The sequence below is a fragment of the Ranitomeya variabilis genome, chromosome 4 (genome assembly GCF_051348905.1).
Source record: "Ranitomeya variabilis isolate aRanVar5 chromosome 4, aRanVar5.hap1, whole genome shotgun sequence".
In the NCBI taxonomy this organism is placed as follows: Eukaryota; Metazoa; Chordata; class Amphibia; order Anura; family Dendrobatidae; genus Ranitomeya; species Ranitomeya variabilis.
In genome coordinates this window covers 223,483,948-223,504,651 of record NC_135235.1, presented here as the reverse complement: position 1 = coordinate 223,504,651, position 20,704 = coordinate 223,483,948, and the positions used below count along the sequence as shown (strand labels likewise).

At 40.7% G+C, this 20,704-nt stretch overlaps 1 protein-coding gene across 2 annotated transcripts in view; it reads right to left on the bottom strand.

The window, feature by feature from the left end:
- Positions 1-20,704, bottom strand: part of LOC143770441 (sialic acid-binding Ig-like lectin 13) — a 153,124-nt gene that overhangs the window by 58,307 nt on the left and 74,113 nt on the right. For both annotated transcript variants that reach the window (XM_077260066.1, XM_077260065.1), the window contains 3 exons: positions 18,072-18,341; positions 16,669-16,768; positions 15,774-15,888 (listed from right to left, as the gene is read on the bottom strand). In XM_077260066.1, coding sequence (XP_077116181.1) covers positions 15,774-15,888; positions 16,669-16,768; positions 18,072-18,341 — 485 coding nt within the window. The remainder of the gene's footprint in view (positions 1-15,773; positions 15,889-16,668; positions 16,769-18,071; positions 18,342-20,704) is intronic.

The window sequence follows — 20,704 nt, the reverse complement described above, 5'->3', positions numbered from 1 at the left end:
TTTTCGGTGCCACACAATGAGAGAGAGATGCCACACACAGCAATGGCACAGAGGCAGACTTGACAATATTTATCTCCCAATAATTTTTTTTTTTGAAAAGGGAGAATGTACCCCCCCAAAAAAAAATGGCCAAGTATTACACAGTGTTTTCAGTGGCACACAATGAGAGAGAGATGCCACACACAGCAATGGCACAGAGGCAGACTTGACAATATTTATCTCCCAATAATTTTTTTTTTTTGAAAAGGGAGAATGTACCCCCCCAAAAAAAAATTGGCCAAGTATTACACAGTGTTTTCAGTGGCACACAATGAGAGAGATGCCACACACAGCAATGGCACGGAGGCAGACTTGACAATATTTATCTCCCACTATTTTTTTTTTTGGAAAAGGGAGAATGTACCCCCCCCCAAAAAAAAAATGGCCAAGTATTACACAGTGTTTTCAGTGGCACACAATGAGAGAGAGATGCCACACACAGCAATGGCACGGAGGCAGACTTGCCAATATTTATCTCCCAATAATTTTTTTTTTTTTGAAAAGGGAGAATTTACCCTAAAAAAAAAAAATGGCCAAGTATTACACAGTGTTTTCAGTGGCACACAATGAGAGAGAGATGCCACACACAGCAATGGCACGGAGGCAGACTTGACAATATTTATCTCCCACTAATTTTTTTTTTGGAAAAGGGAGAATTTAGAAAAAAAAAAAAAGGCCAAGTATTACACAGTGTTTTCGGTGCCACACAATGAGAGAGAGATGCCACACACAGCAATGGCACGGAGGCAGACTTGCCAATATTTATCTCCCAATAATTTTTTTTTTTTTTGGAAAAGGGAGAATGTACCCCCCCAAAAAAAAATGGCCAAGTATTACACAGTGTTTTCAGTGGCACACAATGAGAGAGAGATGCCACACACAGCAATGGCACGGAGGCAGACTTGCCAATATTTATCTCCCACTATTTTTTTTTTTGGAAAAGGGAGAATTTAGAAAAAAAAAAATGGCCAAGTATTACACAGTGTTTTCGGTACCACACAATGAGAGACAGATGCCACACACAGCAATGGCACGGAGGCAGACTTGCCAATATTTATCTCCCAATAATTTTTTTTTTTGAAAAGGGAGAATGTACCCCCCCAAAAAAAATGGCCAAGTATTACACAGTGTTTTCAGTGGCACACAATGAGAGAGAGATGCCACACACAGCAATGGCACGGAGGCAGACTTGCCAATATTTATCTCCCAATAATTTTTTTTTTTGAAAAGGGAGAATGTACCCCCCAAAAAAATAAATGGCCAAGTATTACACAGTGTTTTCAGTGGCACACAATGAGAGAGAGATGCCACACACAGCAATGGCACGGAGGCAGACTTGCCAATATTTATCTCCCAATAATTTTTTTTTTGAAAAGGGAGAATGTACCCCCCCAAAAAAAAATTGCCAAGTATTACACAGTGTTTTCAGTGGCACACAATGAGAGAGAGATGCCACACACAGCAATGGCACGGAGGCAGACTTGCCAATATTTATCTCCCAATAATTTTTTTTTTTGAAAAGGGAGAATGTACCCCCCAAAAAAATAAATGGCCAAGTATTACACAGTGTTTTCAGTGGCACACAATGAGAGAGAGATGCCACACACAGCAATGGCACGGAGGCAGACTTGCCAATATTTATCTCCCAATAATTTTTTTTTTGAAAAGGGAGAATGTACCCCCCCCCAAAAAAATGGCCAAGTATTACACAGTGTTTTCAGTGGCACACAATGAGAGAGAGATGCCACACACAGCAATGGCACGGAGGCAGACTTGCCAATATTTATCTCCCAATAATTTTTTTTTTTTTGAAAAGGGAGAATGTACCCCCCCCCCAAAAAAAAGGCCAAGTATTACACAGTGTTTTCAGTGGCACACAATGAGAGAGATGCCACACACAGCAATGGCACAGAGGCAGACTTGACAATATTTATCTCCCAATAATTTTTTTTTTTTTGAAAAGGGAGAATGTACCCCCCCAAAAAAAAATTGGCCAAGTATTACACAGTGTTTTCAGTGGCACACAATGAGAGAGATGCCACACACAGCAATGGCACGGAGGCAGACTTGACAATATTTATCTCCCACTATTTTTTTTTTTGGAAAAGGGAGAATTTAGAAAAAAAAAAAAAAAGGCCAAGTATTACACAGTGTTTTCGGTGCCACACAATGAGAGAGAGATGCCACACACAGCAATGGCACGGAGGAAGACTTGACAATATTTATCTCCCAATAATTTTTTTTTTTTTGAAAAGGGAGAATGTACCCCCCCCCCAAAAAAAAAAATGGCCAAGTATTACACAGTGTTTTCAGTGGCACACAATAAGAGAGAGATGCCACACACAGCAATGGCACGGAGGCAGACTTGCCAATATTTATCTCCCAATAATTTTTTTTTTTTGAAAAGGGAGAATGTACCCCCCCCAAAAAAAATGGCCAAGTATTACACAGTGTTTTCAGTGGCACACAATGAGAGAGAGATGCCACACACAGCAATGGCACGGAGGCAGACTTGCCAATATTTATCTCCCAAAAATTTTTTTTTTTGAAAAGGGAGAATGTACCCCAAAAAAAAATAAATGGCCAAGTATTACACAGTGTTTTCAGTGGCACACAATGAGAGAGAGATGCCACACACAGCAATGGCACGGAGGCAGACTTGCCAATATTTATCTCCCAATAATTTTTTTTTTTAAAAGGGAGAATGTACCCCCCCCAAAAAAAAATGGCCAAGTATTACACAGTGTTTTCAGTGGCACACAATGAGAGAGAGATGCCACACACAGCAATGGCACGGAGGCAGACTTGCCAATATTTATCTCCCAATAATTTTTTTTTTTTTTGAAAAGGGAGAATGTACCCCCCCCCCAAAAAAAAGGCCAAGTATTACACAGTGTTTTCAGTGGCACACACTGAGAGAGATGCCACACTCAGCAATGGCACGGAGGCAGACTTGACAATATTTATCTCCCAATAATTTTTTTTTTTTTGAAAAGGGAGAATGTACCCCCCCAAAAAAAAATTGGCCAAGTATTACACAGTGTTTTCAGTGGCACACAATGAGAGAGATGCCACACACAGCAATGGCACGGAGGCAGACTTGACAATATTTATCTCCCACTATTTTTTTTTTTGGAAAAGGGAGAATGTACCTCCCCCAAAAAAAATGGCCAAGTATTACACAGTGTTTTCAGTGGCACACAATGAGAGAGAGATGCCACACACAGCAATGGCACGGAGGCAGACGTGCCAATATTTATCTCCCACTAATTTTTTTTTTGGAAAAGGGAGAATTTAGAAAAAAAAAAAAAGGCCAAGTATTACACAGTGTTTTCGGTGCCACACAATGAGAGAGAGATGCCACACACAGCAATGGCACGGAGGCAGACTTGCCAATATTTATCTCCCAATAATTTTTTTTTTTTTTGGAAAAGGGAGAATGTACCCCCCCAAAAAAAATGGCCAAGTATTACACAGTGTTTTCAGTGGCACACAATGAGAGAGAGATGCCACACACAGCAATGGCACGGAAGCAGACGTGACAATATTTATCTCCCACTAATTTTTTTTTTGGAAAAGGGAGAATTTAGAAAAAAAAAAAAAAAGGCCAAGTATTACACAGTGTTTTCGGTGCCACACAATGAGAGAGAGATGCCACACACAGCAATGGCACAGAGGCAGACTTGCCAATATTTATCTCCCAATAATTTTTTTTTTTGAAAAGGGAGAATGTACCCCCCCAAAAAAAAAATTGGCCAAGTATTACACAGTGTTTTCAGTGGCACACAATGAGAGAGAGATGCCACACACAGCAATGGCACGGAGGCAGACTTGCCAATATTTATCTCCCAATATTTTTTTTCTTTTTTTAAAAGGGAGAATGTACCCCCCCAAAAAATGGCCAAGTATTACACAGTGTTTTCAGTGGCACACAATGAGAGAGAGATGCCACACACAGCAATGGCACGGAGGCAGACTTGCCAATATTTATCTCCCACTATTTTTTTTTTTGGAAAAGGGAGAATTTAGAAAAAAAAAAATGGCCAAGTATTACACAGTGTTTTCGGTACCACACAATGAGAGACAGATGCCACACACAGCAATGGCACGGAGGCAGACTTGCCAATATTTATCTCCCAATAATTTTTTTTTTTGAAAAGGGAGAATGTACCCCCCCAAAAAAAATGGCCAAGTATTACACAGTGTTTTCAGTGGCACACAATGAGAGAGAGATGCCACACACAGCAATGGCACGGAGGCAGACTTGCCAATATTTATCTCCCAATAATTTTTTTTTTTGAAAAGGGAGAATGTACCCCCAAAAAAAATAAATGGCCAAGTATTACACAGTGTTTTCAGTGGCACACAATGAGAGAGAGATGCCACACACAGCAATGGCACGGAGGCAGACTTGCCAATATTTATCTCCCAATAATTTTTTTTTTGAAAAGGGAGAATGTACCCCCCCAAAAAAAAATTGCCAAGTATTACACAGTGTTTTCAGTGGCACACAATGAGAGAGAGATGCCACACACAGCAATGGCACGGAGGCAGACTTGCCAATATTTATCTCCCAATAATTTTTTTTTTGAAAAGGGAGAATGTACCCCCCAAAAAAATAAATGGCCAAGTATTACACAGTGTTTTCAGTGGCACACAATGAGAGAGATGCCACACACAGCAATGGCACAGAGGCAGACTTGACAATATTTATCTCCCAATAATTTTTTTTTTTTGAAAAGGGAGAATGTACCCCCCCAAAAAAAAATTGGCCAAGTATTACACAGTGTTTTCAGTGGCACACAATGAGAGAGATGCCACACACAGCAATGGCACGGAGGCAGACTTGACAATATTTATCTCCCACTATTTTTTTTTTTGGAAAAGGGAGAATTTAGAAAAAAAAAAAAAAGGCCAAGTATTACACAGTGTTTTCGGTGCCACACAATGAGAGAGAGATGCCACACACAGCAATGGCACAGAGGCAGACTTGACAATATTTATCTCCCAATAATTTTTTTTTTTTGAAAAGGGAGAATGTACCCCCCCCAAAAAAAATGGCCAAGTATTACACAGTGTTTTCAGTGGCACACAATGAGAGAGAGATGCCACACACAGCAATGGCACAGAGGCAGACTTGACAATATTTATCTCCCAATAATTTTTTTTTTTTTGAAAAGGGAGAATGTACCCCCCCCAAAAAAAATTGGCCAAGTATTACACAGTGTTTTCAGTGGCACACAATGAGAGAGATGCCACACACAGCAATGGCACGGAGGCAGACTTAACAATATTTATCTCCCACTATTTTTTTTTTTGGAAAAGGGAGAATGTACCCCCCCCCCAAAAAAAAAATGGCCAAGTATTACACAGTGTTTTCAGTGGCACACAATGAGAGAGAGATGCCATACACAGCAATGGCACGGAGGCAGACTTGCCAATATTTATCTCCCAATAATTTTTTTTTTTTTGAAAAGGGAGAATTTACCCTAAAAAAAAAAATGGCCAAGTATTACACAGTGTTTTCAGTGGCACACAATGAGAGAGAGATGCCACACACAGCAATGGCACGGAGGCAGACTTGACAATATTTATCTCCCACTAATTTTTTTTTTGGAAAAGGGAGAATTTAGAAAAAAAAAAAAAGGCCAAGTATTACACAGTGTTTTCGGTGCCACACAATGAGAGAGAGATGCCACACACAGCAATGGCACGGAGGCAGACTTGCCAATATTTATCTCCCAATAATTTTTTTTTTTTTTGGAAAAGGGAGAATGTACCCCCCCAAAAAAAAATGGCCAAGTATTACACAGTGTTTTCAGTGGCACACAATGAGAGAGAGATGCCACACACAGCAATGGCACGGAAGCAGACTTGACAATATTTATCTCCCACTAATTTTTTTTTTGGAAAAGGGAGAATTTAGAAAAAAAAAAAAAAAGGCCAAGTATTACACAGTGTTTTCGGTGCCACACAATGAGAGAGAGATGCCACACACAGCAATGGCACAGAGGCAGACTTGCCAATATTTATCTCCCAATAATTTTTTTTTTTTGAAAAGGGAGAATGTACCCCCCCAAAAAAAAAATTGGCCAAGTATTACACAGTGTTTTCAGTGGCACACAATGAGAGAGAGATGCCACACACAGCAATGGCACGGAGGCAGACTTGCCAATATTTATCTCCCAATATTTTTTTTTTTGGAAAAGGGAGAATTAAGAAAAAAAAAATGGCCAAGTATTACACAGTGTTTTCGGTACCACACAATGAGAGACAGATGCCACACACAGCAATGGCACGGAGGCAGACTTGCCAATATTTATCTCCCAATAATTTTTTTTTTTGAAAAGGGAGAATGTACCCCCCCCAAAAAAATGGCCAAGTATTACACAGTGTTTTCAGTGGCACACAATGAGAGAGAGATGCCACACACAGCAATGGCACGGAGGCAGACTTGCCAATATTTATCTCCCAATAATTTTTTTTTTGAAAAGGGAGAATGTACCCCCCAAAAAAATAAATGGCCAAGTATTACACAGTGTTTTCAGTGGCACACAATGAGAGAGAGATGCCACACACAGCAATGGCACGGAGGCAGACTTGCCAATATTTATCTCCCAATAATTTTTTTTTTGAAAAGGGAGAATGTACCCCCCCCAAAAAAAAATGGCCAAGTATTACACAGTGTTTTCAGTGGCACACAATGAGAGAGAGATGCCACACACAGCAATGGCACGGAGGCAGACTTGCCAATATTTATCTCCCAATAATTTTTTTTTTTTTAAAAGGGAGAATATTTATCTCCCTGCAGTTATCTCAGAAAAGTATGGCAGGCAGCTGTAAAAAGGACTGCTGCACACAAAAGTGTGGACAAACACACAATATAGCTGTGCAGAAAGGAAGGAAAAACAGGATTTGTGCTTTGAAAAAAGCAGTTGGTTTACACAGCGGCGTACACACAAAGCAACGCAGCTTTTAGGGAGCCTTCTAGGGCAGCCCAATGAGCTACAGCGCTGAGGAAAAAAAAAAGTAGCTTCCACTGTCCTGCAAACAAAAGGTGGTGTTGGACAGTGGAAATCGCTACAGCACAAGCGGTTTGTGGCTTTATGTACCCTGCCTATCACTATCCCTGCTTCTGAAGAAGCGGCAGCAACCTCTCCCTACACTCAGATCAGCAGCAGTAAGATGGCGGTCGGCGGGAATGCCCCTTTATAGCCCCTGTGACGCGGCAGAAAGCAAGCCAATCACTGCAATGCCCTTCTCTAAGATGGTGGGGACTGAGATCTATGTCATCACGCTGCCCACACCCTGCGTCTACCTTCATTGGCTGAGAAATGGCGCTTTTAGCGTTATTGAAACGCGACTTTGGCGCGAAAGTCGCGTACCGCATGGCAGACCCCACACAGGGATCGGCTCGGTTTCATGAGACGCCGACTTTGCCAAAAGTCGGCGACTTATGAAAATGAACGATCCGTTTCGCTCAACCCTAATCACGAGCATTGTAGTAAGAAGCAAGGTGAGTGAAGATAAGAATTTCCTGCTGATGAAGTCTGCTTACTAGTGTTGAGCATTCTGATACTGCAAATATCGGGTATCGCCGATATTCACTGTATCCGAATTCCGATACCAAGTTCCGATATTTTTGCGATATCGGATACCGGAATCGGAAGTTCCCATAATGCAATAAAGCACTATAATGGACTGTGGGCAGTGCATGGGCGGAGACTGTGTGTCCCTGCGGGCGGGGTCTGTGCAGGACCGTGGGAGGTCTGTGCAGCCTGCCGGTGGTCTGAGCAGCCTATCGGGGGTCTGTGCGGCCTGCCGGGGGGTCTGTGTGGCCTGCCGGGGGGTCTGTGTGGCCTGCCGGGGGGGTCTGTGCGGCCCGCCGGGGGTTCTGTGCGGCCTGCCGGGGGGGTCTGTGCGGCCTGCCGGGGGTCTTTGTGTCTGTGCATGCATCGTCCGATGGGACTACAAGTTCCATCGGATGATGCCTACTACAATGACAGTGATTGACACATTAGCCAATGATGGGACAGTAGTAGTCCCATCATCCGGCTAATGTGTTGAATGTAAAAAAGCACATACACATATACAGACATACTACATACATGCTACATACATACTACATACACACTACATACTACATACATGCTACATACATGCTACATGCATGCTACATACATGCTACATACATGCTACATACATGCTACATACATGCTACATACATACTACATATATACTACATACATGCCACATACATACAGCATACATGCTACATACATACTACATACATACTACATACATGCTACATACTTACTACATACATGCTACATACATACATACTACATTCACACTACATACATGCTACATACATACTACATACATGCTACATACATGCTACATGCATGCTATATACATGCTACAGACATACTACATGCTACATACATACTTCATACATACATACTAAATACTACAAACAAACTACATACATACTACATACTACATACATACATACAACATACATAATACATACATACATACATACTACTTACAAACAACATACATACTATATACATACATACATGCAACATACATACTACATACATACATACTACATACATGCATACTACATACATACTACAAACATTACATACATACTACATACATACTACATAAATGCTACATACATATTACATACATGCTACATACATGCTACATGCATGCTACATTTATACTACATGCTACATACATACTACACACATACATACTACATACATACTACATACATACATACAACATACATACTACATACTACATATATACAACATACATACTACATACATACATACTACACACATACATACTACATACATTACATACATACTACATACATACTACATACATACTGCATACATATGATACAACATACATACTACATACAATACATACAGACAGACATACAGTACATATAACACAGATTACATACTCACCATTACTTGTCACTTTGTTCCCTGAAGTCAGTGTCATCTGTAAAAAACATTAAAATAACAAACAACCAATATACTCCCTGTCCACAGAAATCCACGAGTGTCCCATGACAATCTCCTGTGGAGAACAGCAGCATCAGCTGATGCGACCGCTCTCCAGGGGCTCCAGAAACACAATGACGGGAGGAAGGTATCCTTGCGCACTGTATTCCTCCGCTGCCATAAAAAAATAGTCCCTAGTCTCACTTTATGCCATTGCTGTGTGAGAAATTTTCCCACACAGCAATTGCCATAAAGTGAGACTCAGAGGTTACTATAGTTCAGTGATGCACTGCAGGAGCCATTGTCTCCTGTCAGTGTGTCACTGAGGGTCCTATAGAGTGGTGACATCACCCGATGTCACTGTTCTATAGGGGAGATCATCGTGGGACACTCGTTATTAATTGGACTACGGCAGACAGGTAGTATACGGTTTATTATTTTACATTTTTTGCAGGTGCTGAAGTATGGTAAGTATGGTGAAATGAAGAATATTAAAATACTTTTTCCTAATGTGTGTGTGTTTTATTAACCCTTTCTTACTATTGGATTAATAATGGATAGGCGTCTTATTGACGCCTCTCCGCTATTAACCCGGCTTAATGTCACCTTACAATAGCAAGGTGACATTAACCCCTTATTACCCCATATCCCACCGCTACATGGGAGTGGGAAGAGAGGGGCTAAGTGCTGGAATTGGTGCATCTCACAGATGCGCCATTTCTGGGAGGCTGCGGACTGGTATTTGTAGCCGGGGGGGGGGGGGGCAATATCCATGGCCCCTCTCTAGGCTATGAATATCAGCCCGCAGCTGTCTGCATAGTCTTTCTGGCTATAAAATATAGAGGGACCCCACGTCATTTTTTTGGGGCCTCCCTATTTTAATAGCCAGTAAAGGCTACGCAGACAGCTGTGGGCTGATATTCATAGCAGGCTACAAATATTGGCCCCCGGCTGTCGGCTTTCCCCCTGTGGAGCAGAAAATTGCGCGGAAGCCCACGCCGTTTTTTTTTTTTTTTTAAATTCAATGCTCATTAAGGCCTCTTTCATACTTGCGTCGGTACGGGTCCGTCGCTATGTGTCGGGCCGACGTACCGACGCACGTTGTGAAATTTGTGCACGACGTGGGCAGCGGATGCAGTTTTTCAACTCATCCACTGCCCATTCTGAAGTCCGGGGAGGAGGGGGCGGAGTTTTGTTGGCGCATGTGCGGTAGAAAATGGTGGACACGATGGACAAAAAAAGTTCACTTGAACGTTTTTTCGTGCCGACGGTCCACCAAAACACGATGGATCCTTTGCACGATGGATGCGATGTGTGGCCATCCGTCACAATATGTCGCTAGTACAAGTCTATGGGTAAAAAAACGCATCCTGCGAGCACATTTGCAGGATCCGATTTTTTCCGCCGGTTCTGTTTTTTCCCCCCAAATCCTTTTTTTATTCCGCCGGATCCTTTTTTATTCCACCAGATCTGTTTTTTTCCTGGATCTGTTTTTTCCACCGGATCCGTTTTTTTCTCATAGAGTTGTATTAGCGCCAGATTGCGCCTGATGGCCACACGTGTCATCCATTTTATGCATGATCCATCAAAAAAGCTGTTTCTGCCAGACGGAAAACACATACAGAGGATCGGTTTTTCTGTCTGGCGAAAAAAGGCACAGCGACGGATCCGGCAAAAAACGTATGAAACTGAGATGTGAAATGATGAATCTGGCCTCAGAATCCGTTTTTTCATGCATGTTTCCATTCAAATCATGCACATTATCCGTTTATTTATTTATTTCCAAAAACTGCATCAAAACTGCATCAAAAACTGCATCATAACTACACCAAAAGCTGCATCAAAATTGCACCAAAAATCAGCATCAAAAACTGCACCAAAGACTGCACCAAAAGCAGCAACAAAACTGCATCAAAAACTGCATCAAAAACAGCATAAAAAACCGCATCAAAAACCACATAAAAACCGCACCAAAAACCTGCATCAAAAACTGCACCAAAAACTGCATCAAAAACTGCACCAAAAACTGCACCAAAAATTGCATCAAAAACCGCACCAAAATCCTGCATCAAAAACGGCATCAAAAACCACACTAAAAACCTGCACCAAAAACTGCATCAAAAACAGCATCTAAAACAGCATCAAAAACAGCACCAAAAACTGCATCAAAATCTGCATAAAAATCTGCACCAAAAACCGCACCAAAAACCTGCACCAAAAACTGCATTAAAAACAGCATCAAAAGAAGCATCAAAACTGCACCAGTTTTTGATGCAGGTTTTGATGCAGTTTTTGGTGCGGTTTTTGATGCAGTTTTTGGTGCAGTTATGATGCAGTTTGGTGCAGTTTTGATGTAGTTTTTGGTGCAGTCTTTGCGCGGTTTTGATGCAGTTTTTGGAAATAAATAAATAAACGGAAAATGTGCATGATTTGAATGGAAACATGCATGAAAAAATGGATTCGGAGGCCGGATTCATCATTTCACATCTCAGTTTCATACGTTTTTTGCCAGATCCATCGCTGTGCGTTTTTTCGTGTGTTTTCCGTCCCGTGGAAACAGCTTTTTTGACGGATCCTGCAAAAAATGGGTGAAACGTGTGGCCATCAGGCGCAATCTGGCGGTAATACAACTCTATGAGAAAAAATGGATACGACAGAAAAAAAACGGATCTTGCAAATGTGCTCGCAGGATGCTTTTTTTACCCAAAGACTTGTATTATCGACAGATTGCGATGGACGGCCACACGTCGCGTCCATCGTGCAACGGATCCTTCGTGTTTTGGCAGACTGTCGGCATGAAAAAATGTTCAAGTGAAGGTTTTTTTGTCCGTCGTGTCCGCCATTTTCTACCGCACATGCGTGGACGAAACTCCGCCCCCTCCTCCCCAGACTTCAGAATGGGCAGCGGGTGCATTGAAAAACTGTATCCGCCGCCCACATCGTGCACAAATTTCACAACGTGTGTTGGTACGTCGGCCCGACGCATAGCGACGGACCTGTACCAACGCAAGTATGAAAGAGGCCTTAATGAGCGTTGAATTAAAAAAAAAAAAAAATAGAAAACGGAAAAAAACGGCGTGGGCTCCCACGCAATTTTCTGCACCAGAGGGGGAAAGCCGATGGCCAGGGGCCAATATTTGTAGCCTGCTATGAATATCAGCCCGCAGCTGTCGGCGTAGCCTTTACTGGCTATTAAAATAGGGGGACCCCAAAAAAATGATGTGGGGTCCCCCTATATTTTATAGCTAGAAAAACTATGCAGACAGCTGCGGGCTGATATTCATAGCCTAGAGAGGGGCTATGGATATTGGCCCCCTGGCTACAAATACCAGTCCGCAGGCGCCCTGGAAATGGCGCATCTGGAAGCGCCAATTCCGGCACTTAGCCCCTCTCTTCCCACTCCCGTGTAGCGGTGGGATATGGGGTAATAAGGGGTTAATGTCACCTTGCTATTGTAAGGTGACATTAAGCCGGGTTAATAACGGAGAGACATCAATAAGATGCCTATCCATTATTAATCCAATACTAGTAAAGGGTTAATAAAACACACACCCATTAGGAAAAAAAGTATTTTAATATTCTTCATTTCACCATACTTACCATACTTCAGCGCCTGCAAAAAATGTAAAATAATAAACCGTATACTACCTGTCCGCCATAGTCCAATTAATAATGAGTGTCCCACGACGATCTCCCCTATAGAACAGTGACATCGGGTGATGTCACCACTCTATAGGACCTTCAGGGACACACTGACAGGAGACAATGGCTCTTGCAGTGCATCACTGAACTATAGTAACCTCTGAGTCTCTCTTTATGGCAATTGCTGTGTGGGAAAATTTCTCACACAGCAATGGCATAAAGTGAGACTAGGGACTGTTTTTTTTACGGCGGCGGAGGAATACAGTGCGGAAGGATACCTTCCTCCCGTGTATTCCTGGAGCCCCTAGAGAGTGGTCGCATCAGCTGATGCTGCCGTTCTCCACAAGAGATTGTCGTGGGACACTCGTGGATTTCTGCGGACAGGGAGTATATTGGTTGTTTGTTATTTTTATCTTTTTTACAGATGACACTGCCTTCGGGGATCAAAATGACAAGTAATGGTGAGTATGTAATCTATGTTTAATGTACTGTATGTCTATATGTATGTATTTTATGTAATGTATGAATGTATTGTATGTAGTATGTATGTAGTATGTATGTATGTAGTATGTATGTAATATGTATATATGTAGTATGTATGTAGTATATATGTATGTATGTAGTATGTATGTAGTATGTATGTAGTATGGATGTAGTATGTATGTTGTATGTATGTAGTATGTATGTAGTATGTATGTATGTATGTATTTAGTATGTATGTAGTATGTATGTATGTAGCGTGTATGTATGTATGTAGTATGTATGTAGGTATGTATGTAGTATGTATGTATGTAGTATGTATGTATTATGTATGTATGTAGTATGTATGTAGTAGGTATGTAGTATTTATGTATGTAGTATGTTGTATGTAGTATGTATGTATGTAGTATGTATGTGGTATGTAGTATGTATGTATGTACATAGTATGTTATATGTAGTATGTATGTACTACGTATGTACTATGTATGTATGTAGTATGTATGTATGTATGTAGTATGTATGTGGTATGTATGTATGTAGTATGTATGTGGTATGTAGTATGTAGTATGTATGTATGTAGTATGCATGTATTATGTATGTAGTATGTATGTACTATGCATGTATGTATGTAGTATGTATGTATTATGTATGCAGTATGTATGTAGTATGTATGTATGTATGTAGTATGTATGTATGTAGTATGTATGTAGTATGTATGTATGTAGTATGTATGTAGTATGCATGTATGTAGTATGTATGTAGTATGTATGTATGTATTATATGTATGTAGTATGTATGTAGTATTTTTTTTTACATTTAACACATTAGCTGGATGATGGGACTACTACTGTCCCATCATTGGCTAATGTGTCAATCACTGTCACTGTAGCAGGCATCGTCCGAAGGGACTTGTAGTGCCATCGGACGATGCCTGCACACACGCACAGAGCCCCGGCAGCCCACACAGAGCCACGGCAGCCCGCACAGAGCCTTGGCAGCCTGCACATAGCCCCGGCAGCCCACACAGAGCCCCGGCAGCCCGCACAGACCCCTGGCAGCCCACACATAGCCCCGGCAGCCAGCACAGATCCCCGAGACGCCCGTACAGATACCCAGCAGCCCGCACAGACCCCTCCCGTACACACAGACACGCACAGTGTCCACCCACGCACCGCTCACACTCTTCCCCCCTCCAGAACAGGATGTAGAAGCACAGAAAGGGCTTATTTACATTCCGATATTTGTGTCCCATTGACTTGCATTGGTATCGGGTATCGGTATCGGCGATATCCGATATTTTTTGGATATCGGCCAATCCAATTTGATGCCAATACTTCTGGATATCGGAAGGTATCGCTCAACACTACTGCTTACATATTGGCCCAGCAAGAAAAAAACACGAAAAAAGACTGAAAACGAGCGCTGCTGAGGAGGTAATAGTGGAAGAAAAACCCACAAAACACACTAAGAAGATATATTGAATGTATACAAATTTGTTACAGCTCAATCAGCCTGCTGCTACCAGGTCAGGACATCCTAATCAGGTACCATATTGTAAGACAGCTGAAAAACCAAACAAAAAAAGGAGCGCCAGCCGAAGAGCACAGCGAGTCCACACAGGGAAATGGGAAGTTGAAGGGTTGAAGCTCCTCTTACATTATAGAGAGGAGAAAGATTCCTATCCTCCTTCTTTCAGGTCAGCTTCTCCTCCTTACACATCCAAGGAGGAAAAGATGACCTTGAAAAAGGGGGGGATAGAAACCTTTCTCCTCCCTATGAAGTAAGTCAAGCTACAATCCTTCAACTACCCATCTCCCTGTGTGGATTTGCTGTATTCTTCGACTGGCGCTCCTTTTTATGTTTGTTTTCTCAGCTATATTGGCCCAGCAGGCAGTAAGAGGGGAAGTTGGGGAACAAGTGGGAAGCCTAAAAAGCAATATGGAAGGGAGGGAAGGACTTAGCAGTAGGTGGGAAAGGAAAAAGGAGTGTACGAATGGAAGGTCAGAGGGGACTCCAGGAGGAAATAACTCATCTTAGGTAAAGAGCATAAACTAACACAATCATCAGTAGTATTGTAAAGCATATAGGCAAAGCGTTAATGCATTTTCTATACATTAATCTTTTTGCAATAATTAGAGGGTTGGCTTAGCGGGATGAATGGCCGTGGCTTGATGCCACCTATGCATAGAGCCTAAATACTCCATGGACCTGATGAATATTCAGAGTGGGGATACTAATGTCTCACCTGCAAAAAAGTAGCGCACTGTGTGTAATGTTGTAGCGTGAATAAAATGTACACTTACATTGACACTGTGATGGAATGATTTCCAATATTTTTTTTTATTGCTTCATGAGCAAATCTAATCATGCAAAAACATATTTTCCTACTTAATTTCATAATAATTGTGCAACTCTACCTACTGAGAGGCACCGCAAACACCTGTTTGAGTTGATGATTTATTAAGTGTCTGTAAATTAGAGTTCCCTATAGATGTCATATGGAAGCACATAAGGCTCCTTTCCACACATTATGTCATAGAAATAGTACAAAAGTCATCTGTAGATTATCATTACGCCATGTACCTCGGCTTTGTGTTCACTGTGGCTGACATTCATGTATATCTCATTTTCTGGCAGTTCCGCACTTGCAGATGGTTCTTTTGCTTTCATATAGTTCTTGTCTTTCCACCATTTTTTCCTGGAAACAAGTTAAATAGAAGATCAGAGAATTATATACAGTATATATTCCATGAAAGAAGCACTCCTCCTAGTCCTCCTCTTCCTCCTCCTCTTTCTCTTTCTCCTCCTCATTCTCCTCCTTCAAAGTTTTTATCCTCTTATTATATTGCCGTCATCATATTATATGGCACTGTGTACTTACAATTGCTCATTTTGCCTTTCTACTCACTTAATTCTTCTCTTTTCTATTAGGTTTATGACATCACATGATTAAAGACAGACTAGCTAAATCATTCAAAGCTCTGTATATAAACAGGAAGTCGCATTTCTCTGCGTAAGTCATCATTAGAACTACAATTCTACATTACAGTACTTCAAAGTCCCTGGCAGCCCAGATTCACCCCCTCCGCACCTCCAGACCCAGCTGCTCTGCTCCTCCCTAGATTTTATGGCATTTTGTCAAGATAATTGTGGCTAAGAAGTGGCTATTATGTGAACTGTAGCCCATCGAGGTCTTTCGAGCAGGTAGTAACAAAGTATTACATTTTAATTGTGAGAAGTTAAAGTCTTTATTCAATAAAAAGTTAAAATTGACACAACTGTATTTTGACCAATCAGAGTTTTTGTTTGTTAACAGCGCACCATGTGGTCACATGTAGTATTGCAAGCGAATCAATTTTTGATTGCCTATACACAGGTACATAGATTGAAAATTGATCTGGGTCAATCAAGTTTAACCTTTCTCCATCAATTCTTAGGATTATTTTAACCAGATAATAAGATACAGACAGCTTCTTACCATGTAATTAACTTGTACATCAGAATAATTAAAATGGAAATGCTCAATCCACAAAGGAATGCAAATGCTAAATCTTGGTATGAACTGTGTGAAACATTTTCTGTCAAAGAAAATAAGAAAAAAAATTAAAAATTGTATTTTATTATTTTTGTTAAATACTGTTGCGGCACTTACAAAGAGTCCTACACCATGATAAATCTACTGTCATGAAAGTGTCCCAGTTACATCCACTAAACAAGTCACCAAAGTGGCATTTACGCCTAAACCAACCACCATAGCTGGTAACGATTCTGTGATACAATCTTTAACTGATACATTTATGGTGTTGTGGATCATTTATTACATAAGATCTTTTACATAGAGGAATCACTCAGATAAGGAAAACATAGAGAGAAAGTGTAGAAAAAGAGGAGAAACAAAAGATATAAAAGGAGGAGAAAAATAGTTAAGAGAAAAAGGATGAGGAAGAGCAGAGAAAAGAGGATGAGGAAGCAGTGGATAATAAAGAGGAGTAGAAAGAGGAGGAGGGGGAGATGGAGGAAACAAATGCAAAACTGTGGGAGAAAGAGACTTATTCAAGGAACAACATGGGCAACATGTACATCTCCTTACCCAAGAAAGAGGAGAAAAAGTAGGAGAAAAAGGAAGATAAAAAAAGATTGAGTAAAGAGATGAGAAGAGGAAACAGGAGTAAGAAAAAGAAGTGAGTGAGAAAAAAGTTGGATATAGAGAAAGAGCAGGATTAGGAAAAGAAGTAGAACTAGAAGGAGGAACTAGAAAAGAAGATGGAGACGAGTGAGGTTAATTTGTTCTCCTAGGTCTCAACAACTCAACTTAATTGCCTAGAACAAGATATAAGATTAATCTCCAGAACGAGTAAAGCCTGTGGACAAGAGACATTATTAAAAAATAAAACAACTTCTCTAATAAAAATTGAGCTTATCCTTTCTATGACCTTTACTTTTTGTGCCACATTTCCAGAAGTAGACTACCCTGCCTTGGTCCATGACTGCTCTTCCACATCCCAGTGTTGAACTTCCTTTCTTGACTTATTCTTCCTCTAACGGCTCATATATTTGACTGTGTTATATCATTTATTTCATCTTGTATATAAGATTCTTATTTTTAAATTCCTCTTTAGAAACTTATGTGTATAATCAGAAATAATCATTCTCTCTGTGACAAGTTATCTTGTTATTCCAGATTTACCAAAATTGTGTAAGTGTAATAATGAACGGTTTTGTACGATAATTTTTTAATGTCAATTTCCAAAATCTTTTATTAAACTGCAACCCTCAATTTTCACATCCTGTGGATGCAATGTAATTTGGTCATGAGATGCCAACATAGGTTGGTTTGCCAAGCAAATACTTATATAGATGTAATAAAAGTAATAATACAACCTGGTTTATTAGTTGTTATGATAGGTTTTATGCCAACTTGAATGCGTTGTTCTTTGAGTCCAAAAGCATTCCATGCCAAGCATCTGTATACATCGACTATTGAGGCTGTCACATTTATTATTGCTGATGATGCACTTTTATTTGTTTCCACTTCAACTTCCCCCTTTACCCAGAACACTGATGCGGGTGGGTTACCATCCACTTGACACGCAAGAGTCACTGATTCAGTTTGATTGATAATAACTGATTGATTTACTGGAAGTTCTTCACCTGTGAATATTTAAACAGAAATAAATAAATTAAGGAAAATATTGTTGGACACAGTTTCCACAGGGGTCAGTATTGGACCCTCTTCTTTTAAATATGTTTATTAGGGACCTTGTAGACAACATACAGAGCTGAATTTCAATATTTTCAGATTATACTAAACTCAGGAAGGAAATAAACACATAGGAGATGTAGTAGATCAGCTCACTCGCTGGTACACGGAGGTAGACACTGGAACACTGGAACACTGTTTCTTTATATCTCTCACTGGATAATTTAAAGATGTTGGGTAAGCCAGTGCAGAGTTAGCAAATGTAAACATAGCCTTTCCGGCATAAGGAAAAACAAAACATAACAAAACAGCACAGTCTTTGTTGTTGTGGGGGTCCACCCTCTCAGGAGAGCAACCACACACTGATTCAGCTTTTCATTCTCAGTACACAAATCACTGGAGTTCCTCTCTCCAGCCCTACTGAACACTGAATGCCTCTGGAGGCTGAATACTTAAGCCCCAGACCACAACCTGGGATGGAGATTAGGAGGACCACCTCCCACCCTCTCTATGGTTGTTCATAAAACCGCAGCCCTTTTAAATGTCCGATTAACCCCACTATACACATAGTATGCTGGAGGAAATGTTTGGGTTTTAAATCACTGAAGCTATTGGACTCAGTGAACTGTATCTCCCCTCCAGCTCTTTGACAGTGACTTTGTCACAGAGGATATGTTAATATTACATAGAGATTTAGGGAAGCTGGACATTTGGGCAATGGCAATTAAAGTTTATTGTACATTGCAATTAAATGTAAGGTCATGCACTGGAGATGAGGAAACAAAATGCACAATTATGTAACTTAATGGTAAAACACTGGATACATTGTCACTGAAAAAGACTTGGGTGTATTGATGAACAGCAAACTAAGCTTTAGCATAGTTTAGTGACCAGTGCCAGGCAGCAGGCGCCAAGGCAAATAAAGTCATAGGATGCAATAAAAGAGGAATGACAGGATAGTTTTCCTTTATACAATTCACGAGTGAGTCCACACTTAGATTACTGTGCATAATTTTGGTCTCCCGTTTATAATAAGTTCAAAGCTGAACTAGAGCAGGTGCAGAGAAGAGTGACCAAGGTAAGTAAGGGAATGGGTGAACAACACTATCAGACTTGGGGTTATTCAATTTGTAAAAATGAAGGCTTAGGGGAGATCTACTTTCAATGTATAAATATATGAAGGAACAGTACAGACATCTGTACAATGAGCTTTTACATTTATATGTACAACAAAAGCAAGGGAACATTTTCTTTTTCTAGTGGAAAGAAGGTTTAAACATCACCACTGATGATAATTCTTGACAGGGCTCTATTTCAGGAGTCAATACAGTAATTTCTGGCTGTGGGTCGGTTTCCCTCTCTGTTGGACCACAGCCTGTGTTGTCTCTTTCCAACTGCTGATAATGTTCTTGTCCTTTTTTTGCTTTGCTTTTTGCTTCTATGCAGGTGTTTTCACTTCCTCATCTTGGTTTATCCTATCACATCTTAGGTGAAGTCATTTGTACTCTCCTGACACATTCGGTCCTTGCTGGCTATATTCCATGTTTGATAGATATTTGGAGTCCCAGCTCCCCAGTCAAGGTGTAATAATTATAGGGGATAACTCAGGAGACTCTTTGCATGGAACAAGACAACTACAGGACACAGTTTTATAAGTGGTAAAGTCTATATTATCACATGGTGATTCAAACAGGTGCAGAGTGAAACTCAAGTCCACAACACTTGGAGTAAATATTAAATGCAGCTTAGCAGTCTATAGGAAACTTCAGAGGAAAATGCAATCACGCAGAAAGTCTATGAAGCACAATTATTCTTGAGGATACTTGACACAAATAAGTCCTTGCTTAGTCCAAATAACAGATAGATATGCTTATAAGGCTGTTCAAATAATATCTTAGCTCAACCAGGGAGGCCTGGGTAATAGTCTCAGGTTCTTGCAAAGCAGCAACAGCTTACATGTCCAGCAAATGCAGATGGAAGTAAACATGAGCAGCAGATGAAGGAGGATTACTGGAACTGGTGTATGCAGCAGGAACTCAGAGCAGAGTAGCAGGATAACCTCACAGGTTCACAGGAGCAGGTATATAGCCAGGGAGTCACCAGAGGTCAGGAGCTGGATGCAAGGCAGAATACTCTAGCACAGACTGAAGACTGGGGTGGAGTTTTATAGCAGGAAGACACAGTGCACATGAGACCAAAGACGCCATCTTGGAAAAGGGCAGTAATGCACAAAAGGTAATAAAAAAATGTTCAGCGTCTTGACACAAGGATTATCTTGCTGAGGTTTTCTCTATTGCTTCTCTTTTGGTTTGTT